The 25692-nt window shown below is 44.6% G+C and overlaps 1 protein-coding gene across 4 annotated transcripts in view; it reads right to left on the bottom strand.

Annotated features, from left to right (window-relative positions):
* Positions 1-14015: 14015 nt before the first annotated feature.
* DPYSL2 (dihydropyrimidinase like 2) overlaps positions 14016-25692 on the bottom strand; it is an 88700-nt gene continuing 77023 nt past the window's right edge. For 2 of the 4 annotated variants that reach the window (XM_083480512.1, XM_083480514.1), the window contains exons 10-14: positions 25216-25357; positions 23794-23964; positions 23210-23389; positions 19922-20099; positions 14016-18788 (exon numbers count right to left, since the gene is read on the bottom strand). In XM_083480512.1, the coding sequence (XP_083336638.1) occupies positions 18697-18788; positions 19922-20099; positions 23210-23389; positions 23794-23964; positions 25216-25357 (763 nt within the window). In that variant the 3' untranslated portion in view covers positions 14016-18696. The remainder of the gene's footprint in view (positions 18789-19921; positions 20100-23209; positions 23390-23793; positions 23965-25215; positions 25358-25692) is intronic. The other 2 variants (XM_083480513.1, XM_083480515.1) reach the window with 1 other exon arrangement.

Below are 25692 nucleotides of genomic sequence, written 5' to 3'. Positions count from 1 at the left end.
CTAAAATCATATATGAAACTGCAAATGCAAGGAAGGAAAAAACACAAGAATCCCCACAAAATGGGGAGAAGACCAATGAGAGCTTAGCATGTTTTGTCCATGCAGGACTCTAACCAATTAGGGAGGCTTATAGGGATCGGGCACAAGCCCAGGTATTTTTGCAATGTGTAGAAGTATCTGCTTCCCCCAACGCTTGGCACACAGGCTTTGTGAAAATCACCCTGTGTCTTGATTGATGCATCTCTCAATAAAATGAATACCGTTCATCTCCTCAACTGGCTTTAATGGGGGAAGTGGTGCCGGAGACCCTTTGGGGGGGGCGGTTTACATTATTATTACTGTTTATTAAATTTGTATACCTCCCTATACCCACAGGTCTCAGGGCAGTTCACAGGATAAAATCACAACATAAAAACATGAAATGCACAATCAAAACAAAAACAACCCAATACCCCATTCTACTTTCATAAGTAAATATAAACACATGAAATAATTACACAAATATGTAAAACTAACATTCACTGCAACACATGGAAGCTGCCCTCCTGAATCAGACTACTCACTAAGTAAGTAGTCACTTAGTCACATACATATTTTAGGACCCACTCTAGCTGACCTGGCACTGTATGTGTGCAAAGCATGAGCTCGTCTGCCAAGCTGCGGCCCTTGGTCCTCCTCATTTCCCCTTCCCCACCTCATTTCCCCTTCCCCACCACTTCAGAATTCCCCACCTGCGAATGGCAGCCACAGCATTTCCTCCTTGCAGGAGGCTGAAGAAATATTGCAGTCTGCATCTTCAGCGACATGTCTGTTCATCAGCTGTGTTTACCCCCATGGTTCTATTTCCAGTGCTCAAATATGAAAGGGAACGAATGGAGGAGCAGAAGGTGCCATTTCCATAGCTACCAACAAAGCACTGACAGCATGCAATAATGAAGAGGCCCCCTTTTTACCAAGGCACAGCTGTCATTAGCATTCAGCGTGGCAAGTCAAGAGACTCACTCACGAGGACAGGTGTGCACAAAGAGGATGCACGTAAGTTCCCAGCAGAAGGTAGAGCACCACTTTATCATAAAGGGAGCAAGGCATTGCTAGGCTGAGTCAGAGTGCAAATTTGTTATGTCTACAGAGGTTTAATGAGAGGCAGCAGGGGGTATTAAAAACTGTGCAGTCAAAATGCTCATCATCTCCTTGGTGACTCACACAACACCCAGGACCATGTGTACGCTGCTGCACAATGCAGAATCTAATCACCGTAGAAGTTCAACTGTCTTTTCTTTAAAAGACAAAGAAAGCATGTAGTCCTCAAGGGTCTTGAGGGGGAAATGGAAACATGCAGGGAGCTGCAATGCAGAAAGCTCAAAAGTAGATGGAGGAGTCAATTCAGGGTTGTGTGGTTCTCAACTTCTTAGGACATATATCATTATAGCAGTCCATATCACTGTAGCCAAACTAAAGCCAGAAGCCCACCTTCTCTTCTTGCCCTTCACCAATCCACTCCTTGGAAACATTCAAAGTTCTATGAAAACCCAAGTACTCCCCAAGAATCAGCCACAAGCTCAGATCTATTTGCATGCAGAATGTCCCAGGTTCAGTCCTCAGCATCCCCGGGGAGGGCCAGGAATGTCCCACATCTCAGACTTGGAGATCTGCTTCCAGTCAGGGTGGGCTATGCTAAGCTGGTCCTACCAGTGGTCTCACTTGATATAAGGCCACCACATCATCCATCATCCATCAAGAATAGATAGACTGGGAGAGAAATAATGCAGGGCTGGTTACTGACCAAACTTTTTAGCACCAGGAGTGTGTTGTGGGGGGTACAGCCAGGGAGATTGCCTCAGGAGCATGTACTTTAGGAGCACTTTTGGGGGGGGGCAAGTTTGTAAATTTTAAGAGTCTAAAAAGGCCACAAGAATAGAAAACTGCCTTGGCAGGGGGTGGGGGACTTTTTTGGCCATGGCAGTCCTTCTTTCTCTACAGGCACCGCAGGGTTCTGTCTTCATCCTGGGCGCCTGGATTGTGGGGGCTGCAGCAGTGGCATCCGGGAAGATGTGAGGGTTCCTTCTCAAAGCCTAGGACCCTGCAGAGCCCTCCTGCCCCAAGCCAGGCAAGCCCCTCCTCTCTCAGCTTACACTTCTGTGGAAAGATCCTCCAGCTCTGTGCTATTCCTTCCCTTCCTGACTTAAAAGGCACCCTCACCAGGAAACCTTCGAGAAGCATCATCATCAGTGACTTCAACTTCAACTGTGCCGCTGCTACTTCTTTTTTCTCTTTGATTCCACCAGGAATTCTTGCTATGCCTCCTCTATCACCACCACAGTTCCCAAGGGTGCTTGTTTGCACAAGCACACACTTAAACAAATTGATGTTTTTATTTTGTTTTTATTTCTCATCCACCACCATTTATTTGGTTGTTAAAGCCCATCCCAAATCACATATGCAGATTTACATTGAAGTAACTCACTCTGGAGTTAAGGTTTTGCTCACAGGGAAATGTACAGGGCTGGGCTTGGTGGCGGCATTCCAGATCTTTTGCATTCTTACTTGAGAGTAAACCATTGAACTCAACAAGTCTTTGCAGTATAAGCATACAGGATTGGACTGTTTATATTTTTGGCCCTTTCTGTTTATATTTTTGACTCTTTCTGCTCCCCCTTTTAGTTTTTGTGCAAAGGTGACTTTGAGCCCCCTACTCTCTTTCAGCCTGACTGTGTCAAATATATGGAGAATATTTGCATTGGGAAACGAAGATGCAAATGATGCTGACGACTGGGCTGCTTTCAGTACAAATACTATTTTAATTGCTGGTTTTAGATATACTGTGATGTATTTAAAGTATTGTTTTTAAGTAGTTTGTTTTTATTAGTTATTATTTTATAACTGATGTTTTTAAATGTTGTAAGCCACCTTGAATCCCAACTTGGCAGGAAGGAGAGATTAGCAACTGACTGGTAGTAACTCAGATTTTCTGAATCCAGTTAATTATTTATTAATTTGCATCTCTTTCTTTTTAAACTGTAGATGCAAGAATCTGTGCCCTCTTATTTAATGATGCATCTTCCCTCTTTTTGTGATGCATAAGCGGCCACCCGGCTCCCACTACCTTCAGTATTTTAATTATCTCCACAGAATAATATTGCTGTGTATATGTAGATGGAATCTGAATATGCAAAAAGGGAGAATAATTGATTTGTCCCTCTAGTTTGGGAGGGAGTTTCCCATCTTTCTTTGAGATGCAATTGCTTTACTGTGATGAGAGGTTTTAATCAAAGTGCTGTGTGCTCAAGACATAAGTTACAGTGAACAGGTGCTGGGGGACCATTTCTTGAAGGACTTGCTGACATCCTTAACTTTCAATGTCATCAATCAAGAGTGTTTCCCTTCTCCCCAGACTGCTAAATTGCCCAATAATATCTAGAACCAAGGAACAATACAAACCCTGTATAGATCTCTATAAATAATATGTCCATAAATATGTCAGAGGAATTACCCAGAATGCCAACCAACAACCTTTTCGACATTAAACAATCCATCCTTCATAAAATTCATCTCAAATGGTGAGAGAATAATAGCCACCACATTATTCCATTTACATTAGCCCTGTTTGGCTGCTCTGAAACTGTGGCCTCATCTATGCCATAGATTGAAAGCACTCTGTCCGCTTTACCAGTCATGGCTTCCCTCAAAGAATCTTGGAAACTGTTGTTTGTCAATGGTGATGGGAATCGTTGCTCTGTAAAGAGTCAGCTACAGTTCTCAAGATTCTTTGTGGGAATTCACGTGCTTTAAAGGAGACACATATTCCCCTTGCAATTTCCAGAATGGTTTAACTGTCAATCCCTGGTGACTGGAGTGGCCGCCGAGACCATATAACACTGATCCTGAAAGACCTACATTGGTTCCCAGTATGTTTCTGAGCACAATTCAAAGTGTTGGTGCAGACCTTTAAAGCCCTAAACAGCCTCGGGCCAGTAGACCTGAAGGAGCTTCTCCACCCCCATTGTTCTGCCCAGACACTGAGGTCCAGCGTCGAGGGCCTTCTGGCGGTTCCCTCCCTGTGAGAAGTGAGGTTACAGGGAACCAGGCAGAGGGTTTTCTTGGTAGTGGTGCCCACCCTGTGGAACACCCTACCATCAGATGTCAAGGAGATAAACAACTATCTGACTTTTAGAAGACATCTGAAGGCAGCCCTGTTTAGGGAAGTTTTTAATATTTGATCTTTTATTGTGTTTTTAATATTCTGTTGGGAGCCATGCAGAGTGGCTGGGGAAACCCAGATGGGCGGGGTATTTTATTATTATTATTATTATTATTATTATTATTATTATTATTATTACCTTCAAAGGTAGCCCCACGTAGAGCACATTGCAGTACTCCAAGCGGGTGATAACTAGAGCATGCACCACTCTGGCAAGACAGTCTGCAGGTAGGTAGGGTCTCAGCCTGCATACCATATGGAGCTGGTAGACAGCTGCCCTGGTCACAGAATTGACCTGCACCTCCATGGACAGCTGTGAGTCCAGAATGACTCCCAGGCTGCGCACCTGGACTTTCAGGGGCACAGTTACCCCATTCAGGACCCCACACCTACCCACACCCTTCCCCCCAAGAACAGTACTTCTATCTTGTTCGGATTCAACCTCAATCAATTAACTGCCATCCATCATCCAACTGGATCCATTATAATTATTATAATAATAATTTATCATTTATACCCCGCCCATTCTCCGCCTTCTCTGGTTCCAATTTAAATGAGAGGTAGAGCTGGATATCTTCCGCATACTGGTGAACACCCAGCACAAAGCTCCTGATGCTCTCTCCCATAAGCTTCATATAGATATTAAAAACCATGGGGGAGAGGACAGAACCTTGAGACACCCCAGAGGTGAGCGCCCCGGGTTCCGAACACTCACCTCCCAACACCACTTTCTGGACCTGACCCAGGAGGAAGGAGTGGAACTGCTGCGTAACAATGCCCCCAGCTCCCAACTCCTGTATTCAAATATAATATGATGATTTAAGGAATCTAGCAGGGTGGTGAGCAGGGAAGCAGCTGCCACATCAGGAAAAAATGATTGTCCCCAACAGTTACTCTGATCAAATTCACAGTTGCTTTTAGACAGATGAGTATGCGCGGTGTGTGAATGTTTTTCTGCGTCTTATCTAGCTTGGCCCTGAATTCTTCTTAGCCGGTTGAAGCAAGAGGTTTACAATTTATGTCTCCAACTTCCAATAAAGCACAAAGTGTTCATTAAACAATGTGCCTCTGGAGCCCTCTTGTGTGGAAACTCTATAGCTCACCCTTGATATAATATTGGTCTAAATTTCCAATGGCTTATATAAACTTCTATTTGTTTGTTCAACACAGGCACCTAGACAGCACTTTTTTGCAGGGGAATTGGGAATGGTGGACAGCACCCCACGTACAGTCAGATGTGTGCTGTTTTTCAGTCTGCTGTGGTCCCCGCTTCTAGGGAGAAGTGCAGAACCAGAATGGAATACAGATCAAAGCGCTGGCTCTTCCAGAAGCATCCTGTGGGGAAGCATGTCTACTGTGGTGTTGAAAACAGACAAGCAAAATTTTCTTTTTCTTTTTAAAGAGAATTTTCTTATATGCGACCACTGCAGCTAGGATAGTAATAGCATCTAAATGGAAAGCTAAAGAACTACCTACCAAGGAGGAATGGATTCTCAAATTAAATGAATGTTTAAAATTGGCTAAATTAACAGCATCCATACGACAGCAGTTAAATCAAAAACTAAAATGGCAATTCTTTGATGATTATATGACAAAATATTGCTCGAAAAAAGACATGCTAATATGCTTAGATTAATAATGTAAATGCATCAAAACAATAAATTATCAATGACGTATGTATGTATATAGAGAAAATAAAAACAATCAGAATGCAATCAATGATAAGGGTAACTCCATGATTCTATTACTATGATTCTCCCAATTACAGTGGTACCTCGGGATGCGAACGGGATCTGTTCCAGAGCCCTGTTCGCATCCTGAATGGAACGTAAGATGCGACGGTGCATCTGCATGTGAATTTAGCAGAGGGAGCTTGGGTGGGTAAGGGAAACTGGGCATTTGTCTCCAGTTTGAATTTTGATTAGAGCCAGAAAAGTTTACTTCTTGCATGAGGGTGGTTTTCCTACAAGTCCACAAATTTTACACCCAAAACTGACTCAGGAGAAGGTCAGCAATAGCTCTCATTTCCAACAACAAAATGCCAGGAAAGTGTATCTTCTCTTGCAGAATCTTTGGAAAATCTAAACATTATAAGAATCTAAAAACTGCCTGGCTGGATTACACCAGCAATTGTGGAGGAAGTTTAATGTTAAGTGATAGCAAGGCAAGAGAGACAGCCCCTTATCTGATTTGTCCTCTGAGGTGATAAATCTGATCAACTGATTCAACCTGAAGAGTCTATGTTGGCAGCTTTTGCAGAAACTAATAGATTAAGAAGGTGCTGCATCAAGACTGCATCTGTCCCAAAGTTCCTGAGAAATGTGAAGTTTGTGATCTAGCTAGTGACTCTGGAGTGCAACATATCCTCAAAATCATTTAAGTAGCAGTTTTCATTGTACTAGATACTTTAGAAGTCTTTCATCTTATTCATTATCAATAGCCCCATTTTAAAGATGAGGAACGGGCTGGGATAACTACATGGATGTCAGAAACTGTTTGGGTGGCCATCCTCTTAGATGTCTTTGAAAGGGGATGAAACCATTCATGTGGCATAAGACTAAGGCTTGGGTAAGTCCCCCAAAAGAGGTGATCTGGGTTTCTTGCTGCAGCTTCGCAGCTTTTAAGCGGAACTCTGGTTCTGAGTGAAAAATATTTTTGGAAAATGAGTGGAATAAACACTTCCAAGCCAAAATTTGTAAATGACCCAGAAAGTGTTACAGACACCGAAAACCCAAAGCTGAGGATGAAATGCAGACAGTACTTCTCTTCTGTGACACTGGAATGTGAAGAAGAAAAACCCACTATCTGGTGGAGATGTCAAAGTAATATTAAAACGGAAACCATGCCAGGCTCACTAGCAATATGGCTAAGGAATGGTTCCCGTCCTGTGACTGGCTTTTTTTAACTGGAATCAGGGGACGTTGTGTATATTTATTTTCTTATGCATATTCTGTTGGGTTTTTTTTTTTAACTGAATGCTTCTGGGATGCTTACAACATAGGGTTAACTATAAATGGGGGGAATAAATGAAAAGTATAAAACTCTTATATTTACCTTTAAATATTTATGCTATATCTCTTTTAGCAATAAAAAGAATGTTATTGCAAACTTATGCTGGAGTGCTTATTTTGCTGCAGACTCTACTGTCTATGGTGTTTTTCAAATTGCCTGGTTCTAAGCACTGCCCCATCTGGCCATCCACAGGGGAGCAACTAAAACTCAGCATTCTTCTATAGAGAAAATTGCCAGATTCCCCAACTTGAGATGTCTGAGATCAGATGACAAGATGGAATGCAAGGAAGCAAAACTGTCCAGGAGAGCTGCTTGCTATCTTCTTCCTGAAGCTTCTCTGACAACTTATTGAATGGCTGCCAATTGAGGTTGCACTGTAGCCTCCCAAGTTTCTCTAATTTCTTACTCTACAGAAAGCAATTTATGAGAGCTTACAGCACTTTCTGCAAGAAAAATAAACACACTTTTAACAATGACCTGACTGCTAGATTCCCCCCCCCCCCAGTGAGAAGAATAGCTACTGATTTTTCTTTTATTGGTAAAGAAAGCTCAGTGTGTGTGCAGGGAGTGTGCATATTGGGCCCCATTTATCTTGGCAGGTCTGCAATTTTGAAATATTCATCATCTTAATGCAGAAAAATATGAATCTCTTAAAGTTTTGACTTCACATATTTGGCAGCACTAAATCCACATTCAGGATGGGCTGCCTGCTGGAGCTCTTGGAAGTCCCAATGGAAAGAGAAGGGGGGAAAGAAATCCATTATAAAGTCCCAATTAATCTCAACAATCTCAAGTATTGATTTTCCTTTGCCTTTTATCAATTTGAACTCCTTGTTTGAGAATAACTCATTGCAGGTAATAGACTGAAATAACGAAGTCCTACAAGGTTATAATTGACATTATTTCCTAAAAGGCGTCCATCAGAAGTTATTGGCCTAAAAATGATTTCCCAGATACCATAGATAATCTGATAGTACTCAACATGGCCCATAAGGGGGCAGGAGAGGAAGCCAGATATCAGGGGCTAAGATACTGAGCTTTGAATAAGAAGATGCACAGTTCAAAACTCATTGCTGCCATTAAATCGTTAGGTGGCCTTAGGCAAGATCCCTGCCTCTCTCCACCTTAGCTTTCCTCCAACAATGCCAGCATAATGTTACTGAGATTTCTTCTTTGTTTAAATCAGGCACAGTTAATACCCTGGACACGGCCGCCTTAAGCCTTAAGAAACGAAGAAAAAAGGGAAGAGAGAGAGAGAACAAGAAAAGAAAAGAAAAAAGAATAAAATACAAAGGGAAAAGAAACATTAGAGACTGAGAAAAGGGGCTACTGATTTTCAATCTGCCAGTTACATAAAAAAAAAAAAGATTATTTAAGACAGCCAGTCCATGTTAATATCCATATTCTCCACTTTCTGTTATAAACAATATTTCTTTTAAGTCAAAGTGTCTCAGAATCATTCATTTATTTTCCCCATGAAAAGTGCAAGAGGGATTCTCGGTTTTTTATTATTATTGGTAATTAACTTTACCTCCATTAATTCCCACCACCATTCCTCCGTATAGGGTAATAATACATCCTTCCATCCAAGTCCATGTTAAAATCAGAGCCAGATCATTGAAGGCAAATAAAGCTTACTTAGAGTGAACACAAACCTTCCTGGACTAGTCATATGATCCTAGCAAATCAGGAAAGTGAGGGCAAATGAAGCCTATTCAGAGAAGCACCTCCTGAAAAAGTAAACTTCTTACAAGCATTCTGGTTGGCCATTGTAAGAACAGAAGGCTGAACTAGATGGCCTTTGGTCTTTGACCCGAACCCCCCCCCCCCCCAAAAATGGGCCTTCCTCCCAAAGCTCAACAACTTTGACCCGAATCCCCAGAAAGGGGGATCATGATAGCAGCTAGAGTATAGCAACACCTGGAAGGCTTTATACTAATAGTACTGTATATTAGAGGTTTCCCTGACCCTGCTATTCCTTGCAAAGTACCTCCCTTCTTCTTTTCTCTGGCCTTTTCATTTCCGTTTTTATGTCTATCCTCCATTTTCATGCTCTCTCTTCCCTTTTGTGTTCTTTTAATTTAAAAAGGCTCTAGGGCTGGCGTGGGGCAGATCATACTCATAGACTGGGAGAGGTGTTGGGAGAGGAGTTAAGCTAGAATATTGGGGGAGATGGAAGCTTGGAATAAACCTTGATTTGGAGTCATAAGAAGAGTCCAGTTGGCTCAAGCCAAGCCTTATGAGGAACAGATGAGGGAGTTGGGGGTGTTTAGCCTGGAGAAGAGAAAACTGAGCAGTGATATGATACCCATCTTCCAGTATCGGAAGGGCTGTCACACAGAAGATGGAGCAAGCTTGGTTTCTGCTGCTCCAGAGAGTAGGACACAAACCAATGACTTCAAATTATAAGGCGATTCCAACGAAACATTAGGAAGAACTTTCTGACAGTAAGAGCTGTTTGACAGTGGAAGGGGCTCCATCAGAAGGTGGTGAACTTCACTAGAGCATTTGAAACAGAGGTTGGATGACATCTGTCAGGGATTCTTTAGCTTTAATTTCTGCATTGCAGGAAGTTGGACTAGACACCCCCTTGGGATCTCCTCCAACTCTACAATTTTGTGATTCTAAGTCCAGCACTCTGTCCTCACAGAGACCACCAACCAGATGCCCTGAGGGGAAATCCTCAAGGAAAATCTGAGTGCAACAACAGCCTCTCCACCTGTGATTTACTGCAACTGGTATCTGACAGTGAAGGGGTTTTGTTCATTCTGATAGCCTCCTCATCATCCGTGTATTTGTCTTAACCAATTTGAAAGCCGTCCAAGCCGTCACTACCTCTTTGTGAATTCCAGAATTTGATTATGTGATGCATGAAACAATCCACTGAAAACGTTCAGATAATTACTCTTCCAAAGAACAACCTGCACCGCTTTCTTTTTCATACCTTAGGATGGGCTGTATTTGAACAATACCTAGCCCCTCGTTGGTGCTTTAACATTTACTCTGCCAAGTCTGACAGTCCAAGAGAGCTGCTGGTGAATTATTAGCTTGGAAGCCTGTTAGACCCCAACTTTGTGCCTTCTCGCCGTCTCAGTTGGGATTCAGCTCATCCATCACTCCTGGCATTCACATAATTCAACAAGAGGAATGGTGGGTTGTCAGTCAAGACAAGAGTTCCTCCCTGGACCACCTCAGCTCATGACACTCATAAATATTCTATGCAATTTTGGTTCAAACGCCAATTCACTCAGCTCTCCTGTTCCAATCAATAATGTTCATTGGCTGTCAGAACCTAGATGACCAGTGGGTACACAGGAAGTTGCCTTATACTGAGCCAATCTCTCAGTAGTGTGGACACTATCAGCAGCTCTCCAGGGTTTCAGGCAGCGGTCTATCCTGGCCATGCCTGGAGATGGCAGGGACTGAACCTGAAACCTTCTGCATGTCCCCTTGGTAGTGCAAGAGTCCACCCTTATAACATCCTGCTATATTCATTGAAATACCTGGGATTGCTCAGCCAGCAGAGCATGAGACTCTTAATCTCAGGGACGTGGGTGGGTTCAATCCCTACGTGTGAAAGATTCCTGCACTGCAGGGGGTTGGACTAGGTGGTCCTCATGGTTGCGTCTAACACTTTGTGTCTAACTCCCTTCTATGGTTCTGTGGTTCCACAGGTGCACTGAAACAGTGCAATCTTTTGTATGCGTACTCAAAAATAAGGCCTCACTCTGCTTCAGTGGTGCTTACTCCTCAACAAGTGTTCTTAAGGTTGCAGCCAAAGTCACTGCATTTAACATGCCTTGGTTTAATTCTTCTAAATCAGGGATAGTCAATGTGATGCTCTCCAGAGCTTGCTTGGCTCCCAGCACCCTTCAGCCCCATACAGCATGATCAGTGGCCTGGGATGATGCTTTGCCCTCTTCTAAATAATTGTCTTTCCCTGTTCTGGATAACAACTTGGGAGTGAAGATCAGGACCATGGTGAATAGGCCTTATGCTACAATACTGATGAAAATCATTTCTGGGAACAATAGTTCCTTGGGAAATTGTTCACTTGGAAGGGAGTAAAGGTAAAGGTAAAGGTACCCCTGAGCATTAGGTCCAGTCGTGGACGACTCGGGGGCTGTGGCGCTCATCTCACTCTATAGGCTGAGGGAGCCGGCATTTGTCTGCAGACAGCTTCTGGGTCATGTGGCCAGCATGACTGAGCCGCTTCTGGCAAACCAGAACAGCACACGGAAACGCTGTTTACCTTCCCACTGGAGCGATACCTATTTATCTACTTGCTCTTTGACGTGCTTTTGAACTGCTAGGTTAGCAGGAGCTGGGACCAAACAACGGGAGCTTACCCCGTCGCAGGGATTTGAACCGCCGACCTTCCGATCAGCAAGCCCAAGGCTCAGTGGTTTACACCACAGCGCCATCCAGGTCTGTGATAGTTATTTCTAAAGCAATGCATGTATGCGTATAAAGTAGCATATGCAGATTTATGCAGATCTGTATTTTCTCTTGGTGACGCATTTCATCTCTTCCTTTTGGAAACAGCAACCTTATTCTAGACATCTGTATGAATATGTACTCTCTTGAGCTTCTTCTAATATTCAGTGTCTTTAGATGCCCCCAGATTCTAGAACTACGAGTTATATTTCCATTAATTGAATGGCAAAGCCCTTATTTTGCCAAGCGTTTAACTCTCAACCTGTTGGCTATTGAAAGTCAATGAGGTTATGCACTTTAGAAATCTATATAGAGAAAGAAATCTCTCTGTGACTCTTGTTTATTATTAGTATTAAGCCACGTTGGGAGCTCTTTCTGAAAGCCGGAAAGTGTAGCAAAGATGATTCTAGCTTTTCTGTTCTGTGTCTTGCTACCACCGTGTGTTCTCAAACGTTGAGGCTGAGCTTCCTCCACTGTTTACTAGATCTGAACTGTCACTTTGAAAAGGGGAACTGTCTCAGGTTAATCCACATAATATTTAATGTACAGGACTTCCCAAAAATAATCCAAGGAACTGTAGTTCATCCCTCACTGAACTACAATTCCCAGCACCCTTGCCACCCTTCCGTTCCCATGATTCTTTGAAGAAGTCACATGCGTTAAATGTATAGTGCAGATGCAACATTAGTTAAAACTGATCACATGCAAAGAACAAGGGGGGGGGGACATAGACTTATAGAGTTGGAAGGGATCATGAGGTTCATAGCCCATCCTGGCTTTGGAGTGACAAAAAGAGACTTCTCAAAGAGCTTGAGCACCACCATCTGAGCAAGTCCATTATGACATGTTCACACACCATTGTATCCAGATACGTTCTCTCCTGTGTAGAGCAACAGAGGTATTTCATGAAATTTATTTACAGCTTGATTGTATAATAATAATAAAAAACCCTCGGAGAAGGGCCACCTGGAATAGCCACACCCCCATGTTCACACATGCAGTGAAAACACCTTCAGGGAGGGGGGCTTTGCTCACACAGCAGTATCATGGAAGGCACCCCCATGACCTGGTTGTGCAGGGTTCCAGGTCAATGTGAGCTCTTTGAGCAGAGGCTCCTATTCCTGCAAGTCTTTTGCGATGGGTGGCACTGTGGTCTAAACCACAGAGCCTAGGGCTTGCCGATCAGAAGGCTGGCGGTTTGAATCCCCGCAACAGGGTGAGCTCTCATTGCTCGGTCCCTGCTCCTGCCAACCGAGCAGTTCGAAAGCAGGTCAAAGTGCAAGTAGATCAATAGGTCCCACTCCGACGGGAAGGTAAACTGCGTTTCTGTGCACTGCTCTGGTTTCGCCAGAAGCAGCTTAGTCATGCTGGCCACATGACCCGGAAAAACTGTCTGCGGACAAACGCCGGCTCTTGGCCAGTAAAGCGAGATGAGCACCGCAACCCCAGAGTCATCCGTGACTGGACCTAATGGTCAGGTCCCTTTACCTTTACGGGCTGCCATACATCCAGATTTTCCTGGACATCACCGCGATTTCAATTGATGTTTCAGGGTGTCCTGGTTTTTACTTTTTGAAATGTGGCAACCCTAGCTATCTGTGGACACCAGGGTGCGGCTGGCCAGCACATGACTTCTGGGGTATGGCTACTCAGTATCACTCAACTTTCATGTTCGTTCTGCGGAAGAGCTACAACACTTGCAATAGGTTTCCCAATCCACACCCATGAGGATGTTTATATGAACATGTGAGGTCAAAAATGTGTTTGCCTTTAAGATGTTACCAGGCATTTTGTGTGTGTTGCACTCATTAAAATGTATATTCTGAAAGATGTATGCACCAAATGCAATGTTTATGCATGTTTAGTAAGCAACATAATTTAAAACTAGTATTCTGTGGCATGCTGCCCTCAACACTGTAGGCGAAATTCAGTGTTATACTACATGAATTTAGGAAAGCGGAGAACAGGAAGCTTAACTGTAGTCACACCAGCTGGAACTCAACGGAACTTAATTCCAGCACCTCTCAGGTGGGCGCCATTGCCATTCTAAGAGAACAAGAGAGTTCACTGTGATTTACAGCACTTTTTTTCTAGAAAAATAGCAGTAAGTCACCCCACTGGTCCTTCTAGCTCATTGTTGTCTACAGAGAGAAAGGAGTCTCTCCTGGTCTTACTTGGACATGCCAGGGATGGAACCTAGGACCTTCTGCATGCAAAGCAGGTGCTCTTACTACCTGAACTACAGTCCTTGTGCTTTAAAGCCATCCAAGTTGTCATATGAACCAACATGGACCTCACTAGATTGCAACTTGCACAAACACAGAAGAACCAAACATAAGACCACCAAGACAAAAGAAGAGACGCCGACTGAAACAACAACGTTTTGTCTTTATTAGGAGTTCCCATGGTAATATAACACAGAGTTTGTAAGGAAGAAAAAACACAAGACTCATTTTATGCCATTGAGAGAATGGTAAAATTTTATCAGTACTCCTTTTGTCTACACACATGATCAGCTTATTCACTTACAGCTCCTTCACTCATGTTCACAAGCACAAATCCAAGGGTTAAAATCCATCTAGTAGTAAATTCTACATGGTTTAATTTTTTTAAAATTATTATCATTATTTTCCTTTTTCTTTAGAGCATCAAGTCACTGCGGCAAATTAATTCCAAGTTCAATGTCATTTCCTTTAAGCATTTACATATGACATTCATGAAACAGACACACAAAGCGAGCAAGCTCCCACAGGAAAAAAACATGCTTACATAGCCTGCAAAGTTTTATTTCTTAACAAATCCTTTATTCCCTCCCCCCTTAAAAAAACACACACAATGGTCCAAGAACAAAATAATGAACACGAGGGGGAAAAGGAAGACTCAAGTGAATCACAAAGAGCTGCGCATGTTTCGTATAACTGAAACATGGGGTTGCATCCAACCAACCTCTACTCAAGGCACACTCATTGAACGTAATGGATCTAAGTTAGCCATGTCTATTAATTTCAATGAGTCTACTCTGATCAGGACTAACATTGGATACAACCCATGGTCACTTCCCCCCTCCCCCTTCCCGAAACAGAACTTTGCTTAAATTCATCAAAGCATAAGTGGAGAGGAGAGAGAGAAAAATTAAAAAGCTGCAAATATATATATTACCCTTAACTAAATATTTTTTAATTATTTAATAAAAAGTGCAATCTCTGAAGCAAACAAAACAGAACCAAAACACAAATGAAAACTGTCTGGAATGATGAAGAGCCATCAGTTATGGGTGAAAGGGTGAGAAAGGGGGAATTCAGTTCAAGCCTCGACTGCCTTTCAGCATCTGACTGGCAGGTTTTTACTACTCCTGGCTGAGTTGCACAGCGCACAGCCTGGAATACAGAAAGCGTCCTACACTAAAGTCCAGTTGAGCTATTACCTTAGACTTGTTCACACATTACACTAAACGCAGGTACAAGCTGTGTGTGGGTGGGTGCATCTGTTGCTGACTGACTGTGCAAACTACACTCTTGTTGACAACACACCCATGAAAATCTACAGAAGAGCACAGCTCCACTAGTGGTGCACTCACTGAATATAATGTGTGATCTCTGTATACAAATAGTTGAGCTGTGCACTCGTTATTCATGAGTAGCATTCAACGCACAATCAAGCATACATTCATTCAAGCAAACACTTGCATAACACTTTGCATCTGTCTTCAGGGTAATGTATTTTGTGTGCACAGATCATATAACATGTGAACACCCCTTGCATGTAAGCTCAACATGTGAAGGAGGGAGGAATGTGAATGTGCCCACTGTCCCCAGCAATAATGCCTCGTGTCTTCAGAGCTGTATATATCCTGGCAAATATACAGGGGGTGAGGCGTGTGGTGTCAAGCATAGGCCCAGCAGGCCCACTGCTTGGGGACCAATGCACAGGACTCAAGGCTCCCCCCCCCCCCGCAAATGCCCAGTGCAGCAGGGTACACTAGGCAGCACTAGAGATCCACACCCCCTCTGTACTGGGTGTGTGGCTCCAGAAAGGATCAGAGAGGGGCAAATGCATTATGCAGGTGTTAACTACAGTGGTGGGAGATGAGTGAGTTCAGTCCGTAGGGATGGCCGCCTCTGCAATCTCATAGCCCCCTCCCAGATTCCAAGGAGGCTGCTGCTTCCCTTTTTCACATCACTCAAAGAAATTGGCTTTAGTGTGGCAGATGTGTTTTGAGGAATGGGCTGTGGAACCACTTTTGTAGATCACAACTCCATCACTTGTTGGACTTTAAAATGCGAAACACATTGACCTGGCTATATTCTACTTTTCCTTTCAAAGAATCAGCAAATATACAATGTTAGGATTTTTTAAAAGTAGTTGTGTTGTTGTTTTTAAAAAGAAGGGGAAGTGTGTGGCAAAGTATCAATTTATAATCAACTGAAATGAGTGAACGAAGAAAATGAGGTTATGCTGCCTTCACAATTAAGAATTTATTGTAAGGTTCTATGAAGTATTTCCGCATGTTCTTTGCTAGGGCTGATCGTGTGGCACCTCCACATGGACACTCAGGGACAAGAATCTGGGCTATACTTGGGAAAACCTTTTCTAATAAGGGGGTGGGGGGAAAACATGCTATTGGCCCCATAATGTGCAATCTGCTTCCATGCACATAGACCCTATGCAGCTCAATCCACATTTAAAAAGGTGTCAGGCTTACTTCAGATTCCCCATAGGTCTAATGAAATGCCTCTACACAGAGGTGAACCAAAAAAAGAAGGAATGATTTAAGTACAGCTTAGCACAATATCAACTTTGTAGAATGCAGTGACCTAAATTGGCACAAGCGATTTAAGGGTCAGTACACAGACACTGCACATTAGATTCAGCTCCAGGCTAACCCAGTCCTGCTGCAAGCACAAAGGAAGGGAGGTTGCCATATGGTATAACACAGGCTCTCATGTGCAGGGGCAATGTCCCAAGGCAGGCCAAGGAACCAGGAGTCTTATGTGCAGTCCATGTACCTGCTCAGTCTCTCATCTACTCAAGCACCCCACCCATAAGACTGCAAGCTTTGACTGTGGAGAAGGCAAGGGTGGATGGAGGCATGGGAGGTGGGCATGGGCCAAAGGGGGTTGATGCGCAAGGGAGGAAGGGTGGTGGAAGAGACTGGCACAGTGTTTGCACATGAGGAGGTGAGGAATCCAGGCACAGTTATGCCTCTGGTGGTGCATCCATGATAAGACCAGACCAGTGGTTCTCAAAGGGTGTGGCAGGAGGGGATGGCAAGCGTGGCAGGAAGATTCAAGGACAATCAAAGAACCATTTCAGTGTAGCATGGATATACAACCAGAAACTGTATCCATGCCTCTCTTCAAGAGCACTGGCTATTCTTCTACACTTCTCCACATGTTGTGAACAGCGATTTTCAACTCTGACATATATGGAAGGTCAGAAAAGAGAAAGGCTTCTTTATGTTGATGAGAAGATGAGAATTTGTCTCAAATTAGACCTAATATAAATGAGATTACCAGGCAAAAGCAAGTTCACACCACTCACTGATGTGTAAGCATACATCCTTCAGATACATATGTATGAGGCTTATTTATCATTATATTTTGGGGATGGTTCATGTTCTTATGTAGCTGCATTGTTTTATACTTTCTGGGTGTTCAATGGTCATATTATAAAGTAGTTGTGTTCTACGTTATGAATCAAGTGCTGCTAGGACTTGTTTCTTTTTGTTGTCCAATGCATTTATCAATAAAGAAATTGGTGTGGCACAAACAAATTTTTATTCTGAAAGTGCGTCCCAGAGAAAGAAGTTTGGAAACCATTGGACTAGACTGTTTTAAAGGAGATTCCCTTTCCCTCCAAGTTCTACTGAAGTCAGGAGATGCTGCTTTTTGCTTTTTAAGGGAATGGGTCATTTGGCAGCATGATTCCTAGCTAGATCTCCTGATTTTAGTTCTGAACCCAACTGATAAAGAGCTGGTGTTTAGAAAGTTCTCCAATGGATGGACATGCAATGGCGCCAATAAAAGGTGACTTACTCTATGCAGAATCTGACACCCTTACGAAAAGGAGAATGGAAAACCAGTTAACGATACTGCTTGGACACCCAACAAATCAAGGTGGAGCCGGCCCAAGAATCAAGTGAATTATCTGACCTGTGGCAGGATGGCCATAAGTTGTTAGAAGGACCTTGGACCTCATGCGGCTCAGAAAGACAAGGATGAGCTTAATTTCAAAATAAGGCATCTCAAAGCATAACACATCAATGAAGCAAGCACACATGTCCTCTCTCTCTCTCTCTCTCTCTCACACACACACACACCCACATACAAAACATCTATTAAAACACGGAAATGGATGAACAAATGATCCTTCAATTCTGAGATGGGATTAGCGCATTAAAACCCAAGAACAACACGGGCTACATCCTCCCAGCACCGTAATACCTGAAACCTTAGCAGCACAACTTCTACCTTCCTCTAATTGGAAAGTGGGGTGGATACAGATTTGGTCCTAGGGAAATCATGACTCCCACATTTTTTAAGATGCAGGGCTGCAAGTCCAGTTTCTGAAACATCCAGTTTAAAACCTCTTTTTTTTCCTATTCCTTTTTCCAATAGTTAAACGTGAACCTTCATTTATATAAAAAGTAAAATATAAAGCAGCTTCTGGGAAATTCACTTTTTCCTTCCTTTTTTAAAAGAAAAACAAAAAGATAAAATGGTGTTAATGGTGATATAAGTCACAAGTTCTACTCTTCAATGATTTACTCCTTTTTTTCTGCATCCCCCACGTGTCAAAATGGGGGAGGGGGAGTTTCCCAAATGTATAAGGAGGGGGAGGAACGAATAGGTTCTGTGAAGATGGCGGGGGGGGGGGGATTGACAACAAAGGGGCTGGGGAACTGCAGCCTTAACTAGGCCTTACCCATTGGCTGCCCGCAGTAACCATCACAGGCTCTAAAATAATCAAAAAAAGGGTCTTCAAGTGCCCCACCCTCGCCCATGATCCGCTAAGCGGTCATGTGTTTTCCCCCTTTCATTGCTCTTTTTTTAACCCAAGCTGGTGATATTGGCACGGCCACCAGGAGGCGCCACTATGCGCTGCGTAGTGCGGCGTGGAATATTATCGTCAATCTGTGCACCTAGAAGGAAAGGGACAGAGAAGGAGAAGTGGATAAGCATAGTGGGAAACTGAGCATATATACATAAATACATAGAGTTATTGGTGACTTAAGTTAATGGTGACTTCAGGGGCAAAATGATGCAAAGAGACACTGGATGGGGACAGACTGCCATCAGCACAGCACACCAGGGCTTAAAAGCTTGTACTGGCTGCCCACAGGTTACCAGGCCCAGTGGCGAAGCTGCATGCTCCACTACCGGAGGAGGAGAGCAGGCGTGGGCGTGGCGCGTGCGCCAGGGGGAGTGGCAAGCCACCTGCGAGGGCGTGGCCTGCGTTCTGGGGGCGTGACGCCCGGCACGCGCAGGTGCTCAGCGCGTGCCGGGGGGGGGGGGGCGCTGCAATGGCACCCTACCAGAATAGTGGTGCCAGGGGCAATCCACTCCCTCCGCACCACCATTCCTCTGCCAGTGACCAGGCCAGGTTCAAGGTCCTTGTGTTAATTTGCAAGGCCCTTTTGGGTCCAGGATAGCTGAAGGATCACCTGATCAAGGATAGCTTTTTTGGAGGTCTCTGATGGTGCCCCCACCCCATGACTCTAGATGTGCAGCTTGTAACGTCTAGAAACTGTGTGCTCAGTGTTGTGGTCCCAAGCTGGTAGACCTGCCTCCCGGGTGCCCACCCTCCTTGCTGAATTTCAGATGCATAACATTGTCTTATTCCAGCAGCCATTTTAAGGTAGCGTGTGTCTGGTTTTATTCTCTACAGGGTCTATTTTAATGCACACCACTTTAAAAATGCTAATAACTGAACAGCATATAAATGCCTTAAGTAACTTAAATGAACAATAAAATGTGCTCCCAAGTCCACAATGCTCTCAATCCGGCACACTCTCTGGACTTCTCTTCACAACAAACAGGAAAGCACCTTCCGTATCAACTCATCTCCCCCTGCAATACTACTAATTTGTTCATCAGGTCCTGCTCAAAGTTCCATTCACTGGGAAGTTTTGGTTGCTGCTGACAAGAATCAGGGCCTTTTTGATAATGGCCCCTCTGGAGTGGAATTCCTGTTTTGTGCATGGGAAGGAAGAGGACCCAGGGCCTTCAAGAAATAAAACAGAAATAAGATTTCACCATAATAATTTAGCCTCACATAGGTATGTACCAGACAAGCTAAATCCAGACTGGTGCAGGTTCCTGACAGGCGGCGCCTGCTGCTTCGCTGGAGACGTCTTGGCCGAGGACGCCGGTGTGACAGTTTTCGGTGTCACTGATACTTCACAGACTGGGCCGTCATACAGGCCACGAGGAACACCCCTCAGCTCAGCCAGCTAGGGGAAAGAAGGGGAAATGCGGGAGAAAAAAGCACTGAGAAGCAGCCCTGATTATGGACACATTCAGCTTTAACTATCAGTGTTCCAGTTCTCAACATGCAGGAATGAGAAATCTGTGACCCTCTAGCTGCCATTGGACTCCAACCACCATCAGCCCCAGACAGCATGGTCAATGGTGAAGGATGATGGGAGTTGTAGTCCAACATCTGAAGGGACTACAACTCCCATTGCTCCTGGCCATGCTTGCTGGGGCTGATGGGAGTTGTAGTTCAGCAACATCTGCAGGGCCAAACCTATACACGCTTATTCAGAAGGCCCCACTTCTGTTCAGTCAGTGGGGCTTGCTCCCCTGTAAGTGTGCTTAGAACTGAAGCCCAAATGCTTCAAGCTGACAAAGAGTTAGCCCTGTGGAGCAAATGTTCCAAATGGAGGAGTCATCCTGCCCAAGCCAACTCTTTTCCACTGCTTAAACTCAAACCAAACAGAATGCTTTCATCCAGAAGAGGGCAGTATTTGAAATAGATTCATTTTTCTTTTAGCAAACTTCACCAACCTGGGTGCCATCTGGATGTTTTCAACTACAACTCCCATCATCCCCAGACAACTCAGCCGTAATCCAAAACACCCAGAAGCCACCAGGATGGCAAAGGCAAGCTTCTCTTCCTAGATCTCCTGAAGAGAGCTAGATAACAAATACAACCAGGCCAGTGAGCTAGGCTTAACTCCAGTGCAGCTATGATGATTTACAACTGGGTTTGGCTCTAAAAGAAGAAAATCAAGGCACGTTTTAAACTTTTGGTCTCTTGCTAATAGCTTTTGTTTCTGGCGCTTTTGTTTCTGGTGCAGCCCATTGAATTCCTAAACCACACCTTAAAATGGGGGTCAGAAAACTTTTTCAGGAGGGGGTCAGTCCACTGTCCCTCTGACCTTATGGGGGGCTGGACCCACCCTCTCCCAAAAGCACCCCCCTCCTCCAAAAGGACCCCACCGCCACTCATGCCGCCGCCGTCTCGTCTTCAGCAGCGTCGTCCTCTGCCTCGGCTAGGTGTCCGTGGGGCGCAGAGCCCATGCCACTAGCCTGGGCAGCAGAAGCAGCCTCCCTGCCACCGCCGCTTCCTCTCACTTGGCTCTTGGCCATACGCAGCCGCCTCAGTGGGAAGGAAGGGGCATCGCCCAGAGGCATCTGCGGCTTGGGATTGGCTGCAGGAGCTTCTTGCAGCCAATCCGAAGCCGCGCCAGTGTCACACAAGTCAGTCCCCGTGCAGCGAAGCCTCCACGCTGCGCCAGTTAGCGCAGGGACTGACTGAGCGGCCGGCCCCTGGGCCTTAGTTTGCCATAGTCATTCTGCTACAAAATTGTTTGGTTTTTTTTTAAATTGAGGGGTGGGTGGAAAATTGGAATAAAGACAACCAAAATGTTTTATTTTTTCATTAAAGCTTTCCGAATAATGCTCTCAGTTGGGAGAAAATTAAGGACGGGTCTTTGACCTAGGATGGTGTGTGTGTCATTCAGAAGGTAAGGATTGGGACCAGGCTCTCAGGAGCACCTAAATACACAAGGCAGTGTGTGAGACACACTTTTACGAGGGGCTGCAACCCATTCACTCTGCTCGCCAACTGCACCTCCCCCTTTGCATTTGCGCTACACCTCCCCCATCCCCTCGCTTAATCCCTCAGCTTGTCCCACTCCTCCCCCATGGCTTCCCCCAAGCCCCACCTGCTTTCAAAGGGGGAGGGAGGCTTGCTAGCCCCCCTACCTCTGTTAAACTGCTCACCTGGTCCTGTCTGCTGTTCCCCCCGCTGCGCTTAGCACAGCCTACTAGGGGCCACACAAACTGCAGAGTGTGATGACACTTTACATTTTTATGTAGGGTTGCCATATCTTGAAGAGCAAAAAGGAGGACGGCTCGAGCCACTGCCAGCCTGAGCCACAGAAAGAGACGCCTGGCCGCCAGGCCCACGTGTCTCTTTCTCTGGATCAAACCCACAGCGGCTGCGGCATGCAGAGCAACCCAAGCCCCCCGAGCCCAAGCACAAGCCACCCCCCAAAACCCAGACATTTCCTTTAAAATGTAAAAATCTACCCAGACGAGCATGTTGGGCTCCCCAAAAGAGGACACGGCCGGGTTTTCCTAGATGTATGGCAACCCTATTTTTATGTATATAGGAAGACCAGCGGTAGCAGCAGGAACAAGAGCATTTATTACATTTGTTAGTCGTTTCAAACAAGTAAGTCTCTAAGTGGCTAAAGATAAAATACCAGCAAGCAAAATCAGTTAGAAGACAGAAAACTTTAAAACAACACTCAATGAAAAATTCCCAAAATACTCACCCAACAGCACAATAAAAAGGACACCGCTTGTATGCGAGTGCCCATTTCGCATATCAAATTATATGCAAAGCAGGATTATTTATTTATTTTATTTATCACATTTATATATCACCTTTATCTTCCGAGGATCCCAAGGTGGTGCACGTGGTTCTCATCCCCATTTTATCATCACAACAACCCTGTGAGGTGGGTCAAGCTAAGAGATGGTGACTGGCCCCAGGTCACCCAGTGAGCTTCATGGCTGAATGGGGATTCAAACCCGGGTCTCCCAGGTCCCAGTCCAACACTCTAACCGTTACACAACACTGGCTCTCCATTAATGTGCATTTGTTCGCTGGAGCCAGTATCAGAGATCTGGCATTGCTGGGTACCAGTCAAAGCCCATGTTGCAGCAGGGGGCTCACTGCCCTAATGAGGTAAGAGGAGCCCTCCTGAATCAGAACCAAGGACCATCTATTTTTCCATGCTGTTTCCCACAATTGCCAACCGGGTGTCTTTTGGCAGTGGTGGCTGGTGTTCATTGGGACCAGTGGGGCAGAAGTCAGGGGAGACCAACAGTAGCTGGAGCCAGTCAACCAAAGGCACAGGCTGACAATTGTAAGAATCAAGGCATGCTGATGGAGGCTGGTTAAGTGCAGACTGAGATTGGTAGGGCAATGGCTACATCAATGGAATTCAACATCTAACTGTTGCAACTAGGTGAACCTGAATGATTAAAATCCTGCTATCCAATTTACTGAGCTTTCAAAGGACACACGTTCACCCAGCCTACTCACCCTGCTCCTGGCCTTGATGCGCTTGTAAACAAAGTCAGGGAAGGGCTTCCTGGCAACGTATCGCCCAGAGCCCTCGGTCACATGGAGGTTGCTGTCCTCCAGCACGATCTTCCCCTGGCTGATGACCACCAGCGGTGACCCACGGCACTCCATACCCTCAAAGATATTGTACTCCACAGCCTAGGAGGGAATTGAAGAGTTAGCCCCAGTCTAAATCTTATTTAATGTTCTCATAGCACACTGTTAACTCCCTGATGACAGTTTCCACCCACCCCCTACAGTTAGGCATATTAAAAAGGCTCCCTCTGGTGCCAAGTGATATTTCTGGGTGCCAGGAGTGATGTGTGCTTCCAGTTTCAAATTCAGAAAGCAAGTTTAATTCAGACAGCAACTGTGCCTAAGCCATCAGAAGTTTGGGGGAAACCCTTCAGTCCAGATGTGCAATGGACTGAAATATGGGCTCTTTGAAACTCAGAGCTTGCATGTTCTTGCATAATCCTTCTGTATTTCTGTCACTCACACAAACAATGCAGTGGAGGTTTGTGCTTGGACAGGGCGTGGGGGGGAGTGCAGAAACCACTTACTATGTTGTGAGTCTTGGCTGAGATTGTCTTGACGCTGTCTGGGTCCCAGATCACCAGGTCAGCATCAGAGCCCACAGCTATACGTCCCTTCCTGGGATAGAGGTTGAAGATCTTGGCTGCGTTGGTGCTGGTCACAGCTACAAACTGGTTCTCATCCATTTTACCAGTAACCTAACCGTAAAAAGGTAGCAGTCCCATCAGAGGAACAGAGGCAATAATAAAGAAATCCTTAAAAGCAAACATAGTAACTCAAAATTCATACAGTGCTGAAATAGGGGGCAATCCTGCTAATCTAAATACTAGTTGAAACTTCTGTCCATTTTGATGAAACTGACCAATATTGGAATCCTTTCCCAAATTTTTATATTTTTTATCAGGTTGCTTTTTCAAATCAGGATAAGCATGTCACCTATATAGAACATCTTTATTTGCTGTTATATATCTTATAAGATGTGTGATAGGTACAGTTTGAACCTGATTCATTTTCACTAACCATAGTTTAATCAAAACTTGGTTACCCGAGTTTGGGCCTAATGAAGAACTATGGTTAGAAACAAAATTAGAAACAAAAACTTCTGATCTCCTTTGCTGTGCAAAAGAGGAGAAATGGGAAGAAGCAAGTGTACCTGGTTGTTCATGTAGCAGAAAAGCATGGTTTCTTTTGACATCCATGCTGGGACATAAATTTGCCTTCTGTTTACTGTACTTGAGACCACTGGAGTCAGCTGTGATACTTTGAATATATTAGGTTACCTGTTTATCACGTTTGGGGTATACCCCACCAACTTAGAGCCACACTCATCACAAAATATTTAACTTGAGCATTTTGAATATATTTAGCACTTTTGCTAAATGGTCAAAATATTTATTCCTTCCCCCAACTTCTAAAAGTAAAGTGCATACAGTTTGGGCCAGCTCAAATGAGCAGCAAACCAGTGTCCACTGCTATCACAGTTCCCTCCCAGAAGTATTCAAAATAATCATAGGAGAGGGAAGGGACGAGAAGGAATAGTGTGGCTCAGTGGTCGACCACATGCTTTGAATGCAGGAAGTTCCAGGTTCAATCCCCTGTATCTCCAGGTTGGAGGTGGGAACATCCTGTTACAAACCCTGGAGAGTTTAGACAATACTGAGCTACATTGACCCAGAGTCTGACTTGGTACAAGGCAGCTTTCTATGATCCCATGGATAGGCTAAGATGCAGCTTGAGCTCAGGTGATTCTGTCCATGCAGGGAAGGGAACTCCCCACCCCTCGCCCAATGTTTCAATACCAAAACTCTTCCAACATTGTGGATTCATTGTGCTCTGTCCATTACAACAATGCTCAAAAGGCCCCAGAACTGGCCTAGGATCTCAAGTAACATCAGCAAGAGATTGCCTGGGTGAACCAAGACCTCTCCTGACCCATCAAAGCAACACACCACAGCTTTATCCCAGATGATGGACATCCTTTCCTCAGTTCCATTGGTTCCTTCAGGGATCAGAGTAAAGTTGTCCTTCCCAACAGCTTTCTGGGCAGTGTTGAAGGTACAGTGGCCACTGCCAGTGACTTGGAGATCTCCACTAAAACCAAAGACAATAGGTGTGTCATCAACAGGAGTTACATCCAGAGCAAGAAGCTACCATTGCAAAGATCAAAACAGACTTCAGGGGTCAGGGCTGAATGGAAAACAATGGAACCCATTTCATCTAGACAAAAGACGTAACTTCCTCATGGTCTGCCTTGGAAGGTAATGGTCTCTCCTCTGCTGGGGAGAGGCTGGATGGCCATTAAGGGATGGAGTAGTTCAGAAGTAGACAATCTGAGAACCTCCAGAGGATGTTGGACTCTAATTCCCATCAGCTCCAGCCAGTATGACCAGGGGAGATGGAAGCTGAAGTCCAACAACTTCTGAGGG

This window comes from Podarcis liolepis, assembly GCF_965112155.1.
Source record: "Podarcis liolepis genome assembly, chromosome: 16".
NCBI lineage: Eukaryota > Metazoa > Chordata > Lepidosauria > Squamata > Lacertidae > Podarcis > Podarcis liolepis.
Note: the sequence above shows the minus strand (reverse complement) of the source record. Positions and strands in the feature narration are given on the sequence as shown.